Here is a 16,783-nt window from a genome sequence, read left to right as displayed (position 1 = left end):
TAAATTAAGATCAAAATGCAAGAACTTTAAGAAATGGGTAAATATTCTTCCCTTTGCTGAGTTTGGTTGATCTCTTATTGCCATTTGAGATTAACTTCTGCTTTTGAAATGTCCTGTATATAGCACTTGATTCTACGGAATCACACCAGTTGAGCTTCTCTTAATTACTCTGATTACTTTCAAGCAATTAAATACCTTCGTTTGGCTATGAAAATGCAGACGGATATTTTCCTCGAATCACCAATCAATTTTTTACTAATCACCCTAATTACGCTCCAATAAATAAACTCTTCTTTGTAAAACTACACCCCGAACTGGTGAATTTGATACCCCACTTGCCCATTTCCCACTCTTCGTTTGACTATGAAGCTTCGGACAAAACATATTATGTAATTTATAGTGGGTCTTGTGTTCACTACAAGCGAACACTTGACAAAAAAGGTCGTTTTTAAAGATGACGAATAGTGTGAGTATATCGTGGTTATTACGCGATTTGAACCTTACTGGAACTTCTCAGGTGGAGATCGCAAAACAGTATGCCCAGAAGATGTGCACGTGCAGTTTAATGCCACCTTTCGCGGTTTTCCTTTCTGTTCGTGGCATTTTAATGCTTTCACTCGCTCAGGATTACTTCCAAGACTGCAGTTTCCTATTCCAGAGTTGACGTATTTCGATTCCGTTATCAGGTCCTTCAGTATGTGGACAACGTTTGAATCACACAATACAGCAGCTATGGTACCACGGAGACAGAAATGAAGAATTTGACCGATAGTGTCCGGAAAGTATCAGTACGCGGAAAAGGTGAAACAATTTAACCCTTCGTCACTGTGCTCGGGTTTCAAACACCCTAGTCGATTGTAGGTCTCAACGTTGTCATCACATGGAGCATAATTTGTACTCTAACACTTCTATACATTACTTCTGCAATTTGTAGTTGGCGTTATTGTAGTCAACGTCAGTTTAGCTTCGGTTTTGGAGGAAGATAGGAGCGGTTTCCGTTGCTGGGGTTTATGAAACCCCATCACAGTACTAGAGTGTCTCGGCTTGCACAAATATGTTAAGATGAAATTACAAAATAAATTGTTTTATATGTACTCTAGTTCTTGGTTACGTATAACTCAAGTGGTAAGTAAGTAATTTTCAACCATTACAGCTCAGAAAAGTTGTGGCTTGGGAATTTTTTGCGCTGGAAGAAACTTTCATCTCATGTATTAACTTTCTGTGTTTATACCCATCAGACTCTTAAAAAATGGCTCAAATGGCTCTGAGCAAATGGTTAAAATGGCTCTGAGCACTATGGGACTTAACATCTGAGGTCATCAGTCCCCTAGAACTTAGAACTACTTAAACCTAGCTAACCTAAGGACATCAGACACATCCATGCCCGAGGCAGGATTCGAACCTGCGACCGTAGCGGTCGCGCGGTTCTAGACTGAAGCGCCACTCCGGCCGGCTAGGCTCTGAGCACTATGGGACTTAACATCTAAGGTCATCAGTCCCCTAGAACGTAGAACTACTTGAACCTAACTAACCTAAGGACATCAGACACATCTATGCCCGAGGCAGGATTCGAACCTGCGACCGTAGCGGTCGCGCGGTTCCAGACTGAAGCGCCTAGAACCGCTCGGCCACACCGGTCGGCATCAGACTCTTAAAAAGAACAATCTAGTACGTGATGTGTCTTGGATTTAAAGATAGAAAAGCTAAACATCAGTACGGTAAATGTTTTGTGCTTACAACACATAGTTCCAACGCGTGACAAGTGTTTCAGTAATGAACAAGACACTGAATGAATATCATCTGCTCCAAATATATGAGCAAATTATACATCACAACGAAGATTAAGCTAATATAAGTGTACTTATTATTTCTCTTATTTTTAACAATGTGAGAATAGTGGTTGAAAATTAGGAAACATTTCATAGCATTAAGAAAATAATGCTTTTACGGAAAAATTAAATCTTTCCGTAATCGATGCATGTTATTCAGTATAATCGATAATGTTTTCACGAATATTCGGAACAAGACTTTTTACTTTTATTTGCAAATAAAAAGTTAATTTGGGATTGTGCATCCCCCACCTCACCAATAATGTTAAACTACAAAGAGCGATCAAAAAGTTTCTGTTCGTGGGGCCGTACAGTCGAGAATCGATGTCAGGCGGGCAAGATCGCCGCGAGCATTGAGGCAATCATGCACCAGTTCACAACCGAGGTTTTCCACAGACTTGCTTCACTATACACATTTTCCATTCTCCGCTGGATGTCTACCAGTGTTGTTGGCAGCCAACAACTGCACGTAGATCCTGTTTGAACGCATTTAGTAATTACGTCGCTATAAGTTCACATTTGCGCGTTTACCGCACGCACGTCGGAGAAACACGAATGCGACGCTAATCCCTTGCCTACATGTCGGTGCTTATATACCCGCATCGGAGTCGCACTATGTTCTACATGCGCTGCAGCAACGCCGTCAGACAGAAGCTTTTTGATTGAGAGAAGGCGAAGTTCTTATCGAAGATCGCCTGTAAACGACCTTTATCGTCTAGTACCGGTTTCGATAAGCACAGTTATCATCTTCGGATCTGTGAATGCATTCATACAATGAGAATATTTTTTTCTTTATTGGATTTCAATTCCCCCCTCCCCAGAGGGTTGGCGGGCTGGCAGCAGTGTAATATGCTGCTGTACAGCCTACAGAAAAGCTAAAAAACATAACGAGAATTGAAAGAAACAAGAAAAATAGGCAATAAAATGGTGACATTGTAAAAAACTGTAAAATGGGGGTAAGTTCTGAAATTTAAAATATAAAAACACTGCGGTGATGATGCGGATGAAGACACACAAGATGTAGACAGGCACAATTAAAAAACACGGTGGCAGTCTGGTTTCTATTCGCACAAGTTAAAAAACACAACTAGCGACAGTATGGAAGCTGTTCACAACACTGCACACTCACTTGTAACAGCACTATACAGGTGACAGGGCAGCAGATGGGGGGGGGGGGGGGGGAGGGAGGAGGACCTGGACCTATGTGGGGGAAAAGGGGGGAGGAGAGGAAAAGAAAAAAGGTGGAGCCGACGGACGGAGGGGACATTGAAAAAGGGGAGGGACTGGGCGGACGCTAGAAGGAGTGGGAAAAGCAGTGGAGGGAGAGCAGGAAGGACACAGGGGAGTGAAGGGAGGCAGAGAGAGGGTAGGCGGGGAAAAAACAGGTTGGAAGGGGGGGAAGAGGGAGCCCGGGGAAAGGATAGAGGAAAGGAGGGCGGGGTGAGGATCAGAGTTGATAGAAGGGATAAATGGAGGGAGAGAGGGCATCATCTGGGAGGGGGAGTTGACTGAAGCCACCTTGGGAAAGAAGACGTAGGGTGTAGAGATGGAGGGTAGGGGCTACACAACAGTGAAGGCGCAGCAGAGGGTGGGGATTGGAGGAGAGGAGGGGAATCAAGGAGGTGGGAGGTGTAGACTATGCAGGTACCGTATCTTCGAGGAAATGGATCAGAGGTGGGAAAGGGATCAGGTCGTAGAGGATTTGCATGGGGGACAGGGGGCGTATACAGAAGGTGAGGTGGAGTGCATGGCACTCGAGGATCTGGAGGGACTTGTAGAATTTGGGGGGGGGGGGGCAAATATCCAGGAGGGTCTCGAATAACAGAGGCCGGATGGGACGGATAAAGGATTTATAGGTGTGGAGAATGGTAGAGGGGTTCAACCCCCATGTCCGGCCAGAGAGGAGGTTGAGGAGTCAGAGGTGGTTGTGGGCTTTTGATTGGATAGAGCGGAGATAAGGGATCCAGGTGAGGTGACGGTGAGTGGTGAGGCCAAGGTAGGTGAGGGTCAGGGAATGTGAATTTATGCACATATAGTTTGATAGCAAAACCGTGTTACAACGTGCCTGGATAAAAGCTTATTGCTTGTACCCTATGCCAGCTGCACAAGTACTCTTTCTCTAAAACATTGCCAGGCCTATGAAGGACGAGATGAACTATGCATCGGAAACATAAGGTTAAAACCGCAATATAGAGAATAATTCGCCAAATGCTCGTGAACCGTACCACACACTATTTTGTACTTCATTGCAGCTGCGACACCGCTAGACTGGCAGCTGGTGGCCAGAAAATTGACAGTTGGTCCCTACAGGTGTTGCTAGTGCATTCATGTTCTTACTTAAATTATTTCTTTTACGTGATGATAAAAGACTCCTAAACTCCCTTTTTCAATTACTGTAAAATAGTTATTTTAAGTCAGAAGTACATGAGTACATCTGACTGTCAGTTTTCCGGCCAGTACCAATCTAGCGGTGCCCTGGCTGCAATGAAGTGCACAGTAGTGTGTGGTATGGGACACGAGCATTTAGCGAATTGCTGTATATACTATAGTTTTAACCTCGAGTTTCCGATGCATCGTACATCTCGTCTCTCACACACCTGACAACGTTTTAGAAAGAGTATTTACGCAGCTGGCATAGGAGACACGCAATAGCATTTTATCAAGGTATGTCGTAAGACGGTTTTGCATTTAAAATGCACCTACTATTGTATACTTAATTTTATGTCTGTATAAGGCAAAGGTCATGAGTTCGAATCTCGGTCCGGCACAGTTTTAATCTGCCGCTGCAGAGTGAAAATAACGCTATGGCAATCGTGCTTACAGAAATCGGTAATCGACAATAAAGTTTGCTTACAAATGGAAGTTCACCTCCTCTCGAGGAACTACACTACTGGCTATTAAAATTGCTACACCAAGAAGGATTCAGATGCTAAACCGGTATTCATTGGACAAATATATTATACTAGAAACGTCATGTGATTACATTTTCACGCAATTTGGGTGCATAGATCCCGAGAAATCAGTACCCAGAACAACCACCTCTGGCCGTAATAACGGCCTTGATACGCCTGGGCATTGAGTCAAACAGAGCTTGGATAGCGTGTACAGGTACAGTTGCCCATACAGCTTCAACACGATACCACAGTTCATCAAGAGTAGTGACTGGCGTATTGTGAGGAGGCAGTTGCTGGGGCACTATTGACCAGACGTTTTCAATTGGTGAGAGATCTGGAGAATGTGCTGGCCAGGGCAGCAGTTGAACATTTTCTGTATCCAGAAAGGCCCGCACAGGACCTGCAACATGCGGTCGTGTATTATCGTGCTGAAATGTAGGTTTTCGCAGGGATAGAATGCACGGTAGAGCCACGGGTCGTAACACATCTGAAATGTAACGTCCATTGTTCAAAGTGCCGTCAATGCGAACAAGAGGTGACCGAGACGTGTAACCAATGGCACCCCATACCATCACACCAGGTGATACACCAGTATGGCGATGACGAATACACGCTTCCAATGTGCGTTCATCATGATGTCGCCAAACACGGATGCGACCATCATGATGCTGTAAACAGAACCTGGATTCATCCGAAAAACGACGTTTTGCCATTCGTGCTCCCAGGTTCATCGCTGAGTACACCATCGCAGGCGCTCCTGTCTGTGATGCAGTGTCAAGGGTAACCGCAGCCAAGGTCTCCGACCTGATAGTCCATGCAGCTACAAACGTCGTCGAATTGTTCGTGCAGATGGATGTTGTCTTGCAAACGTCCCCATCTGTTGACTCAGGGATCGAGACGTGGCTGCACAATCCGTTGCAGCCGTGGGGATAAGATGCCCGTCATCTCGGCTGCTAGTGAGAGCCGTTGGGATCTAGCACGGAGTTCCGTATTACCCTCCTGAACCCACCGATTCCATATTCTGCTAACAGTCATTGGATCTCGACCAACGCGAGCAGCAATGTCGCGATTCGATAAACCGCAATCGCGATAGGCTACAATCCGACCTTTATCAAAGTCGGAAACGTGAGGGTACGCATTTCTCCTCCTTACACGAGGCATTACAACAACGTTTCACCAGGCAACGCAAGTCAACTGCTGTTCGTGTATGAGAAATCTGTTGGAAACTTTCCTCATGTCAGCACGTTGTAGGTGTTGCCACCGGCGCCAGCCTTGTGTGAATGCTCTGAAAAGCTAATCATTTGCGTATCACAGCATCGTCTTCCTGTCGGTTAAATTTCGTGTCTGTAGCACGTCATCTTCGTGGTGTAGCAGTTTTAGTGGCCAGTAGTGTATTACAGGTGGCCCTTACCACTCTAGATGAGTAAACTAATGGAGAGTGTTGCAGGTGCGCGGCCAGGGCGTGTCGGCGGTGCACGTGTGCGGCTACGCGGCGGGCGCGGCGAGCGCGCACGTGGTGGCGCTGGGCCCGCCGTGGCGCGGCACGCTGCTCAGCCTGCTGTGCGCCGCCGGGGCCGCCCTCTGCCTGCTGCTGCCCGAGACGCTGCACCGCCAGCTGCCGCGCACGCTGCGCGACGCGGAGGCCTTCGGCGCCGACGAGAGGTGCTGCCTCTTCGCCTGGACCATCCGCCGCCGCCAGCAGTCGCCGCCGCAACCACAGCCGCAAGACTACATCTCCCACTTGTGACACGCGCTATTCTCCACGTACAGAACCGCGCACGGCAGCGAGTACTCTTCTTCGGGACACCACAAAAATAAGACACATTTCTCGTTTAATTCTTACCCGCCCTTTCTCGCATCCGACCCTGTTATTTTGTGGGATTTCGATGTATCAATAAAACAAAATCGAAATGTATAATATAGTTTGATTTAAATTAGTTGGCATCTAACCTGTAAGGAAAACATTCCGACATTCGTGCGACGACAGAAAATCACTTTCAAGTCTCTATCTTTTACAAAAATTGTGCACCAAATGTGGTGGTGGTGGTTAGTGTTTAACGTCCCGTCGACAACGAGGTCATTAGAGACGGAGCGCAAGCTCGGGTTAGGGAAGGATTGGAAAGGAAATCGGCCGTGCCCTTTCAAAGGAACCATCCCGGCATTTGCCTGAAACGATTTAGGGAAACCACGGAAAACCTAAATCAGGATGGCTGGAGGCGGGATTGAACCGTCGTCCTCACGAATGCGAGTCCATTGTGCTAACCACTGCGCCACCTCGCTCGGTCACGAAATGTGAAATTCACGTATGATATACAGGGTGTTACAAAAAGGTACGGCCAAACTTTCAGGAAACATTCGTCATAAACAAATAAACAAAACATGTTATGTGGACATGCGTCCGGAAACGCTTAATTTCCATGTTAGAGCTCATTTTAGTTTCGTCAGTATGTACTGTACTTCCTCGATTCACCGCCAGTTGGCCCAATTGAAGGAAGGTAATGTTGACTTGGGTGCTTGTGTTGACATGCGACTCATTGCTCTACAGTACGTAGCATCAAGCACATCAGTACGTAGCATCAACAGGTTAGTGTTCATCACGAACGTGGTTTTGCAGTCAGTGCAATGTTTACGAATGCGGAGTTGGCAGATGCCCAATTGATGTATGGATTAGTACGGGTCAATATCCGTGGCGCGGTACGTTTGTATCGAGACAGATTTCCAGAACGAAGGTGTCCCGACAGGAAGACGTTCGAAGCAATTGATCGGCATCTTAGGGAGCACGGAACATTCCAGCCTATGACTCGCGACTGGGGAAGACCTAGAACGTCGAGGACACCTGCAATGGACGAGGCAGTTCTTCGTGCAGTTGACGATAACCCTAATGTCAGCGTCAGAGAAGTTGCTGCTGTACAAGGTAACGTTGACCACGTCACTGTATGGAGAGTGCTACGGGAGAACCAGTTGTTTCCGTACCATGTACAGCGTGTGCAGGCACTATCAGCAGCTGATTGGCCTCCACGGGTACACTTCTGCGAATGGTTCATCCAACAATGTGTCAATCCTCATTTCAGTGCAAATGTTCTCTTTACGGATGAGGCTTCATTCCAATGTGATCAAATTGTAAATTTTTACAATCAGCATGTGTGGGCTGACGAGAATCCGCATGCATTTGTGCAATCAAGTCATCAACCAGATTTTCTGTGAACGTTTGGGCAGGCATTGTTGGTGATGTCTTGATTGGGCCCCATGTTCTTCCACCTACGCTCAATGGAGCACGTTATCATGATTTCATACGGGATACTCTACCTGTGCTGCTACAACATGTGCCTTTACAAGTACGACACAACATGTGGTTCATGCACGATGGAGCTCCTGCACATTTCAGTCGAAGTGTTCGTACGCTTCTCAACAACAGATTCGGTGACCGATGGATTGGTAGAGGCGGACCAATTCCATGGCCTCCACGCTCTCCTGGCCTCAACCCTCTTGACTTTCATTTATGGGGGATTTGAAAGCTCTTGTCTACGCAACCCCGGTACCAAATGTAGAGACTCTTCGTGCTCGTATTGTGGACCGCTCTGATACAATACGCCATTCTCCAGGGCTGCATCAGTGCATCAGGGATTCCATGCGACGGAGGGTGGATGCATGTATCCTCGCTAACGGAGAACATTTTGAACATTTCCTGTAACAAAGTGTTTGAAGTTACGCTGGTACGTTCTGTTGCTGTGTGTTTCCATTCCATGATTAATGTGATTTGAAGAGAAGTAATAAAATGAGCTCTAACATGGAAAGTAAGCGTTTACGGACACATGTCCACATAACATATTTTCTATCTTTGTGTGTGAGTAATGATTCCTGAAAGTTTGGCCGTACCTTTTTGTAACACCCTGTATACTGATCAGGCAAAACATTACGACCACTACCCACCGCGACGTTGGATGCCGTCTTGTGGAGTTGCAGGCACGTGACGCAGTAACGAAAGTGAAGCAGAAACGAACGGGCGATCGCCCTAGCGAAGATATGGGTTGCAAATGGGGAAATCAAATGAGATAAGCGACTTTTACAACGGGCATATCATTATTAAGCAGAGACTGTGAACGAGTATCTCGAATACGGTGAAGTTGGTAGAATGTTCACGTGCTGCTGTCGTGAGCAGCTACAGAAAGAAGTAGAAGACAGTGAAACTATCACTAGGCGCTAAATGGCTGGACGTCCGCGACTCTTCACGGAACGTGGGTTTCGGAAGCTTGTCTGATCTGTAAAGAAGTACCGTAATAGAAGATGACAAACAATAAATGGCATAAACGTGCACGGCTCACGATGTGATAAGGAATACCACTCAATCCATGATAAGAAGATTGCAGCACTCCATTGATACCAATGGTCATCACTTCGAACTGGTGATCTGTGGCGTCTCTGCCAACAGAACACAATGCTGGTGCACGCACAAGTGTTTCGAAGCACGTCGTTCATCGTACATTGTGGAGATCCACAGCAGACGAGCGCTACGTGTTCGCGTTAGATTAGATTAGATTAGTACTTGTTCCATAGATCATGAATACGACACTTCGTATTGATGTGGAACGTGTCAGGTTAATAAAAGGTGTATATACAAGATATTACATTACACAAAATATTACATGACACTTAACATTTTTTTTTTCCTTTTTTTGTGGGGTTGGGGAACTTACCCACTTACTATATCCAAAAATTCATCTAATGAGTAGGAGTTGCCATTAAGAAATTCTTTTAATTTCCTTTTAAATGCTATCTGGCTATCTGTCAGAGTTTTGATGCTATTAGGTAAGTGACCAAAGACTTTTGTGGCAGCATAATTTACCCCCTTCTGAGCCAAAGTTAGATTTAACCTTGAGTAGTGAAGATCATCCTTTCTCCTAGTGCTGTAGCCTTGTACACTGATATTACTTTTGAATTCGATTGGATTGTTAATAACAAATTTCATCAGTGAATATATATATATATATATATATATATATATATATATATAAATATTGTGGCTAGAGTGAAGATCTCTATCTCTTAAATAAGTGTCTGCAGGGTGACTTGGATGAGCTCCAGCAATTATTCTGATTACACGCTTTTGTGCAATGAACACTCTTTTACTCAATGATGAGTTACCCCAGAATATAATGCCATACGAAAGTAGAGAATGAAAATTGGCGTGGTAAGCTAATTTACGCAGATCTATATCGCCAAAATTTGCAATGACCCTAATACCATGTTGACCCAACTTTTATATCCCGCCTGGTAGGCGGCGCGTGGGTCTGCTCCTGTAAACTGAAGGGCAGGCCGAATGTAGGAAGGGAGTAGGAGCAGGTGAGGTAAAAAAGTCTCTCGGTACTGCTCTTAGAAATGGCTTTACTATCTCACTACACAATAACTTGAATTAATAAACTAACTTAACTTTGGCTGAGACGAGCACGTACGTGCGAAGCTGTACTTCAAATCTAACATCGGCTAGAAGTTACAAAGGCAAAATCTATAGTAGCTTGCCCACTATGAAATAGAAACATTGCTGCTTGCTCGTCTACTCGGAATCAAATGAATAGAATCTGGAGCGGCGCTCGTAGAGCTGCACAGCGCAGGCTGGAGGGCGCTGTCGTCGGTGTCTGTGTCGTAGTGCCAACCTAGCAGAGCGCACCTACGTTGTGGCATCGTAGCTATGGACACCACACCAACGACATCGTTCATTACAAATGCAGTGGGCACGGGACCATCACGATTCGATCGGCAATCAGTGGAAGTGTCTCGCCTCTTCGGGTGAATCACGTTTTTGTTACACGTAGGTCGATGGTCGTCTCCACAAACGCAGTCATCGAGATGAACGGCAGCTCGAAACGTGCAGCGCGCCACGGACGCAGGCTGGTGGGAGCAGTATTACATGCTATGGGAGACATTCTTCTGCGCTTGCATGGAATCTGTGGTAGTAATCGAAGACACACATACAGCTGCGAACCACGTGGACCCCTTCATCTTCGTTTCTTTGCCAACGGCGATTTCATCTTTCAGTAGTATAATTGTCCGTGTCTCGGAGTCAGAACCGTGCGACAGTCGTTTGAGTAGCATTATAGTTAACCCACGCTGATGCCTCGGCAACCAAATTCGCCTTATGTCAATCCTACGGATCCCATCTGGGTCGCAATCGGACGCCATCACATTGTACACATCAGCGGATCGTTATCTACGCGTAGACATACCTCAACAAACCTCCCAATAAACTGTCGGATCCTTGATACGCAGAATCAGTGATGTATTTCGTCCTAAAGACGAACAAATAAGCCATTTAGAAGATGGCTCATTAGTGTAGATCTCAATAGTGTCTTTTTAATAACAATCAGAGACACAGTTATGTTAATTTTTTGACAACGGGTGAAGTTGTCTAGTCTAAGAAAAGAACAGCAAATCCCTGACTCAGGATCGAACGCCAATGTGTAAGACAGCTTCAGACGTCTTATTAATTTACAAATGAGTTACATGTTAAATGCTTTACTTTACGCATGTCTGCCAGAGAAAGTTTAGGAAAGGTTTGAAATTAGGCTTCAAGTTAGCTGGAAGTTGCTAAGTGCTACCCTTCATGTATGTAGTGTGGATAATTTTCACTCAATTTTAAGTACAAGCTAGCTTCCCACGCCTCTAAATGTTTATCTCCTGTATTATGAGTTGTACAATGATGTGATGTTGTAGGTACTACATTCACTGATATATGTACGAGGGGCACACAATAAGTAATGCAACGCTTTTTTCTGAAAGCAGGTTGGTTTTATTCAGGATTCCAATACACCATATTATTCCCCACTCTTTTGGCTACGTTTCAACATAATCTCTGTTCAATGTTACGGTCATGCATCACCTGACTAGGAGGGCCTTTATGCTCGCATGGTACCACTCTATTGGTCGACGCCGGAGCCAACGTCTTACTGCATCAATAACCTCTCTATCATTCACGTACTGCTTCTCGAGGAGTGCGTCCTTCATTTGGCCAAACAGATGGAAGCCGGAAGCTGCGAGAGCCGGGCTATAGGGTGTATAAGGAAGAACAGTCACAAGTCAAATGTGTGTGAATTCCTAAGGGGCCAAACTGCTGAATCATCGGTCCCTAGACTTACACCCTACTTAAACTAACTTGTGCTAAGAATAACACACACACCCATGCCCGAGGGAGGACTCGAACCTCCGGCGGTAGCGGCCGCGCAGTCCGTGACATGGCGCCTTAAACCGTGCGGCCATTCCGCTTGGCGAAAAAACAGTCCAACGAAATTTTGTGAGCACCTCTCGGGTGCACGGACTTGTGTGAGGGCTCGCGTTATCATGGAGAAGGGGAAGTTAGTTTGCATTTGTATGGCACCTCAAATGAGAATGTCCGCACTTTCCAACACTGCACGAGTGACAACTGAGTGCAGCCGGCCAACACGCAAGAGAATGGACGGGTCTGCGCGACCTTCTTGCGAGAAACAAATGTGTTGCATTATTTACTGAACGCCCTTCGTCTGTTGCGAATAGTTCGTGCAAACGAAGTAAATAAACTGAAACATAATGCATGATGATGAAGTTTTAATGCGTTCCGTTTCATCTGAATGTTTACGTCGCGATATCGCCGGAACTATCTGCCGTAAAACGATACAATTTTGCAAATACATTCAGTGATATATGTGGATTGTCCGAAAACAGCACTGCGAATAGAGTCGGTAGTAAAGTAGTAATAAATTGAAAGCTCATGCCTGATCCTAAAGTTTGCACGAATAGCGAAAATGTATTCGACAAACTTTTTTTCTTTCATCAGTTTTTCGGGCTGTCAGTGAGAAAAACGTTCTCTAACGTTAAGTTCGTAGGAAGTCGCTCTGTGCTCTCGTACGCGAATACTGGATGAATGTAGTCCAGGTATTTGAACGACGTCACTTACGCTGCCTCAAGACAAACGCAAAACCTCTTAACTGTAACTGTAATACGTGTCTCGTTATGTTAGACTTTTTACATGAGATTATACCTCTTACTGTAATGAGATCACCACAGCATTTTCAATTCTTAAATTTGCTCAATAATTATGTGAAATATTGAGAATAATATGTCTGTTGCCCCTGCAAGCCTTTCGCTAGGCAACCTGAAACTGGTTTCTGGTCTCGCGATAGAGTTTCGTAATGCAGATATCAAACGTAAGGTATCCCGCGGAGTCAACTGTTTGTACTGCTCTCGCGTGTCCTTGCCACATCGCGGCTCCTTTTCACTCTTATCGGTCCCTACTCCTTTCCTAATCATACGGTCGCAGGCCGCATCGTGTGGAGCGGTGGGGCCCGCGATCACCGAATGCTGGACATGAAGTCCAATCCCTTACTGCTTCTGTTAACACGGTCGAGCGCGGAAGTCGCCCTCGGCTGTCTTTGTGACTGTAATTGTCGGCTCGATAAGTCCCACGCTTTCCTGAGAACCAAGCCACCGTCTCTACTGACCAGGCCGTCGGCCACTCGTGTTTCAACAGGCTCCTTTGGAACACAATCTCAAAACGACGAGGTCTGGCCTAGCATTTCCGTTTGTTCATTTCCCATTGAGTCCCCTGTAACTAGGCAGTGCTCCGCAAGTGGGGCAAGGGGATGGGAACGATAAGAGTATAAACCACGCGCGATGTAGCAAAGACGCTCATTCTTCAGGAATCACCTGAAGAACACAGCAAGGTAAGCATCTTTCCAAATTTGCTTATGGCATTGCGTTTGGTGTACAATGACATGCTGAAAAGTAATGCCTCAGAATTTTTGATGTGAAAATTCTTCTGGCTTTTTTACATAAAACAAACGTTATTAAGCTTCTGTATCTTTATTCTTCATGTCTACATATTTATTTCTGAACATAATCAACCTGGCGACGAAAACATTTCTCCCAATGAGGGACCAGTTTGTTGATACCGGCCGGCCGGGTTGGCCGAGCGGTTCTAGGCGCTTCAGTCTGGAACCGCGTGACCGCTACGGTCGCAGGTTCGAATCCTGCCTCGGGCATGGAGGTGTGTGATGTCCTTAGGTTAGTTAGGTTTAAGTAGTTCTAAATTCTAGGGGACTCATGACCTCAGAAGTTAAGTCCCATAGTGCTCAGAGCCATTTGAACCATTTTTTTTTTTTTTTTTTTACCGTCACTGTAGAATGCCTGACTTTGTTGACACAGCCCTAACCTCACGTCTGTTTGCACAGCTTTATCGCTATCAAAGTGAAGTCCTCGAGGGGGTTCCTAAAGTTTTGGAAACATATGTGAAAAGGATGGTGCCAACTCGGGACTGTATGGAGGATGATCGATGACAGTGAACCCAGGCGTCGGACTGTTCCAGATGTCGCCAATTACTGAAGTCGGTACAATCATCACCGTACACAGCTTTCATTCTTCTACAGGTTTCAGTTGGAGGCATGTATTCTGCCAATAGAAACTCAATTTCAGCACACTGTTTCTCACACACCGACCTAGTTACTTTACACATCGCCTTGTTACGCGCTACAATGAGCCCTCTAGCGGCAGAAGGTTAAAACTTGAGTAAACGAAGCGGGGAAAGTCGACTGACTGATATGCACGACATGTGATACCTCAAACGACATTGAGAACAGAATAAACAATTCGGAGGCATTACTTTTCAGCACGCCCTCATATATACGTTTCGGAAGATAGCTTTTTTTATTATTTTGGCAATATGTATCTCGTAAAAAGCATGAAGTTGAAAGGGTGTATCGGTTACTAATGTCAAATGAAAATACTGGGATTCATGTATGGTGTAGATCTCTATAGTGTCTCCCTTATACCCTTCTTCCGAATACTTTCATTGTACATCGTGAAGTACACGGAATGTAATGATGCACGAATCTCCTACTACAAAGTCTCACTGAGTACTGAAAGACAATTCTAAGCGACGCGGAAGTGGGAGCCCACATCGCGAACACCAGAATGAGATCTTTCAGATTTCGGCAGGAGCTGATAATGCTCTTTCCCACCAGTACGTGGCATCTCCACGTTCTTAAGAGTGATCACTTACCACATGACGCTGCTCACGACCCTTACATACCCTACCAGGCTTGGTAACAATACTAAACACGAAACAACACTAACGCAGAACAACAATGACGCATTCCGGTGGGCGTTCTATGTGTCACGGAGAATTGTAACTCCCATCATTTGCATACCTGCCGCTGGTGTCTGTGTACAAAGTTACATTGCCGCGTGACTTGCCTTCTACGTGCTATACATTTTTTGTAGGACACTGCATGTATCTATCTATCTATCTATCATTGCGTCTAATTGTTATTAGTCACTGCAATCGACTGTATGTTGCTGACCTATCTTTTATAAACAAAACTGCAACACCAGGGACGATAGAAAATAACGATATTTTACTTACTTTGCTTATACAGCACACTAGAAAGAACGCGTGATCAGATTTGTAGATGATTTAGGGATGTAGAGGGAGAAAAACGTGCTACACAGAGGTGCCAAAACCGGCAACAACAATGGGGCTCATTCGGCTGGGGATCGTGTCGAATTCAGCTTGGACAGGCAATAGTGGTACGTTATTCCAAGCAGTTTTAACTTTGCCTCACAGTGGCTGACGTGTGGTGGCGTGCAAGTTCAAAATGGTTCAAATGGCTCTGAGCACTATGGGACTTAACAGCTGTGGTCATCAGTCCCCTAGAACTTAGAACTACTTAAACCTAACTAACCTAAGGACATCACACACATCCATGCCCGAGGCAGGATTCGAACCTGCGACCGTAGCAGTCGCACGGTTCCGGACTGCGCGCCTAGAACCGCGAGACCACCGCGGCCGGCGGCGTGCAAGTCTCGCAGCAACCTCAGACCAGATGTTTTCAGTGCATTAGAAATTTGGAGACTGTGATATCGTTACAGTCGAACGCTCTCTATATCGAGGACGACCAGGACATCAATGGTACCATTTGGTCTTGCATTATTTTGTTGAGAAATGTCACGGAGACCTCAAAGACAGGGCACAGCCAGAGGCCGTAACATGTCACAGATGTCACGGCTACCATCCAGATTACCGGTATGTGAATCAGAAATGAGCATGTTGTGTACCGATTAACACAGCATGTGTTGGGGCGCACAGGTGAGGTCGTTGATATCCTGCGTTGTGCTGAGTATGGCCGTTCTGAAATCCTCCGTTTTCATTTTCGCATGACAGTCGTGCGATACTGACCAACGGCAAAAGCAGCATTGGGGAACTATAAGCGGCAGTCTCGAGACACGACGATCCTGCTGCTGTCAAATTCTGAAACGTGTCGGTAGACGTTTCTCCTGCGTACACGAAGCGTAACACGATTTTCTCACAGACAGCTAACAGTCAAATGCGATTTCTGAACGAGAAATCTGCCGATAATCATTCCTTGTACAGAGTTTTAGGAGTATAGGTACAGATATTTGGTCACCGGTACCTTAATGTGTGGGCACTTCATTGTGTTAGTTGCTTTTTCCCTGCACCTACAAACTTTTCGCAAACACATCACAAAATTTACTACCTGATATTTTCCGCACAGTCATAACTACGTCACGGATTAGACTACGCCTGTCAATATAAATAACCCATTTTGCGTTCATGTGTCGACAATTTAATACCTGACCTGCTGCCCAAGGGAAAATAAACATTAATGGCTTACTTGCGTCACGCGTATTTGGAGGTAGTAATCAACCTGTAAACGTATACTCGTAATAGCTATAATTATTAGTCCGCAAATGAAGTAAATACTAATGTAGTGTTGTTCAGCACCTTTTCTTCAGTCACCACTAAAATTTTATGCCCTTATACGGCTAACACCCTATATACACATGGTGTTACCCCGACAGCCGTTGAAATTTTGGCTTTTCAAAGTGACGATAATGAAGACCGTGACGATACAGAAGAATCAGAGCCGATTTCATCTGTGACTCTAACCGAAGCGAAGTCGTCATTGGAAATGTTGCGCATGTACATCCCTATAACGGAAGTAAGAGATGATGTACGTTTGGAGTTGATCACAAACACGCTGGGGGGCACTGGAGTGGAAAACGATCACTTATTCC

General features: G+C 45.4%; 1 protein-coding gene across 1 annotated transcript in view; it reads left to right on the top strand.

Moving 5' to 3' along the window:
- LOC124722627 (organic cation transporter protein-like) overlaps positions 1-6,605 on the top strand; it is a 348,546-nt gene extending 341,941 nt beyond the window's left edge. Inside the window, exon 9 of the mRNA XM_047247761.1 lies at positions 6,171-6,605. Within this exon, the coding sequence (XP_047103717.1) occupies positions 6,171-6,470 (300 nt within the window). The 3' untranslated portion in view covers positions 6,471-6,605. The remainder of the gene's footprint in view (positions 1-6,170) is intronic.
- Positions 6,606-16,783: the final 10,178 nt, after the last annotated feature.

Source organism: Schistocerca piceifrons, chromosome X (genome assembly GCF_021461385.2).
Source record: "Schistocerca piceifrons isolate TAMUIC-IGC-003096 chromosome X, iqSchPice1.1, whole genome shotgun sequence".
NCBI lineage: Eukaryota > Metazoa > Arthropoda > Insecta > Orthoptera > Acrididae > Schistocerca > Schistocerca piceifrons.
The sequence above is the reverse complement of the archived record's forward strand: the minus strand, read 5'-3'. Positions and strand labels throughout refer to the sequence as shown.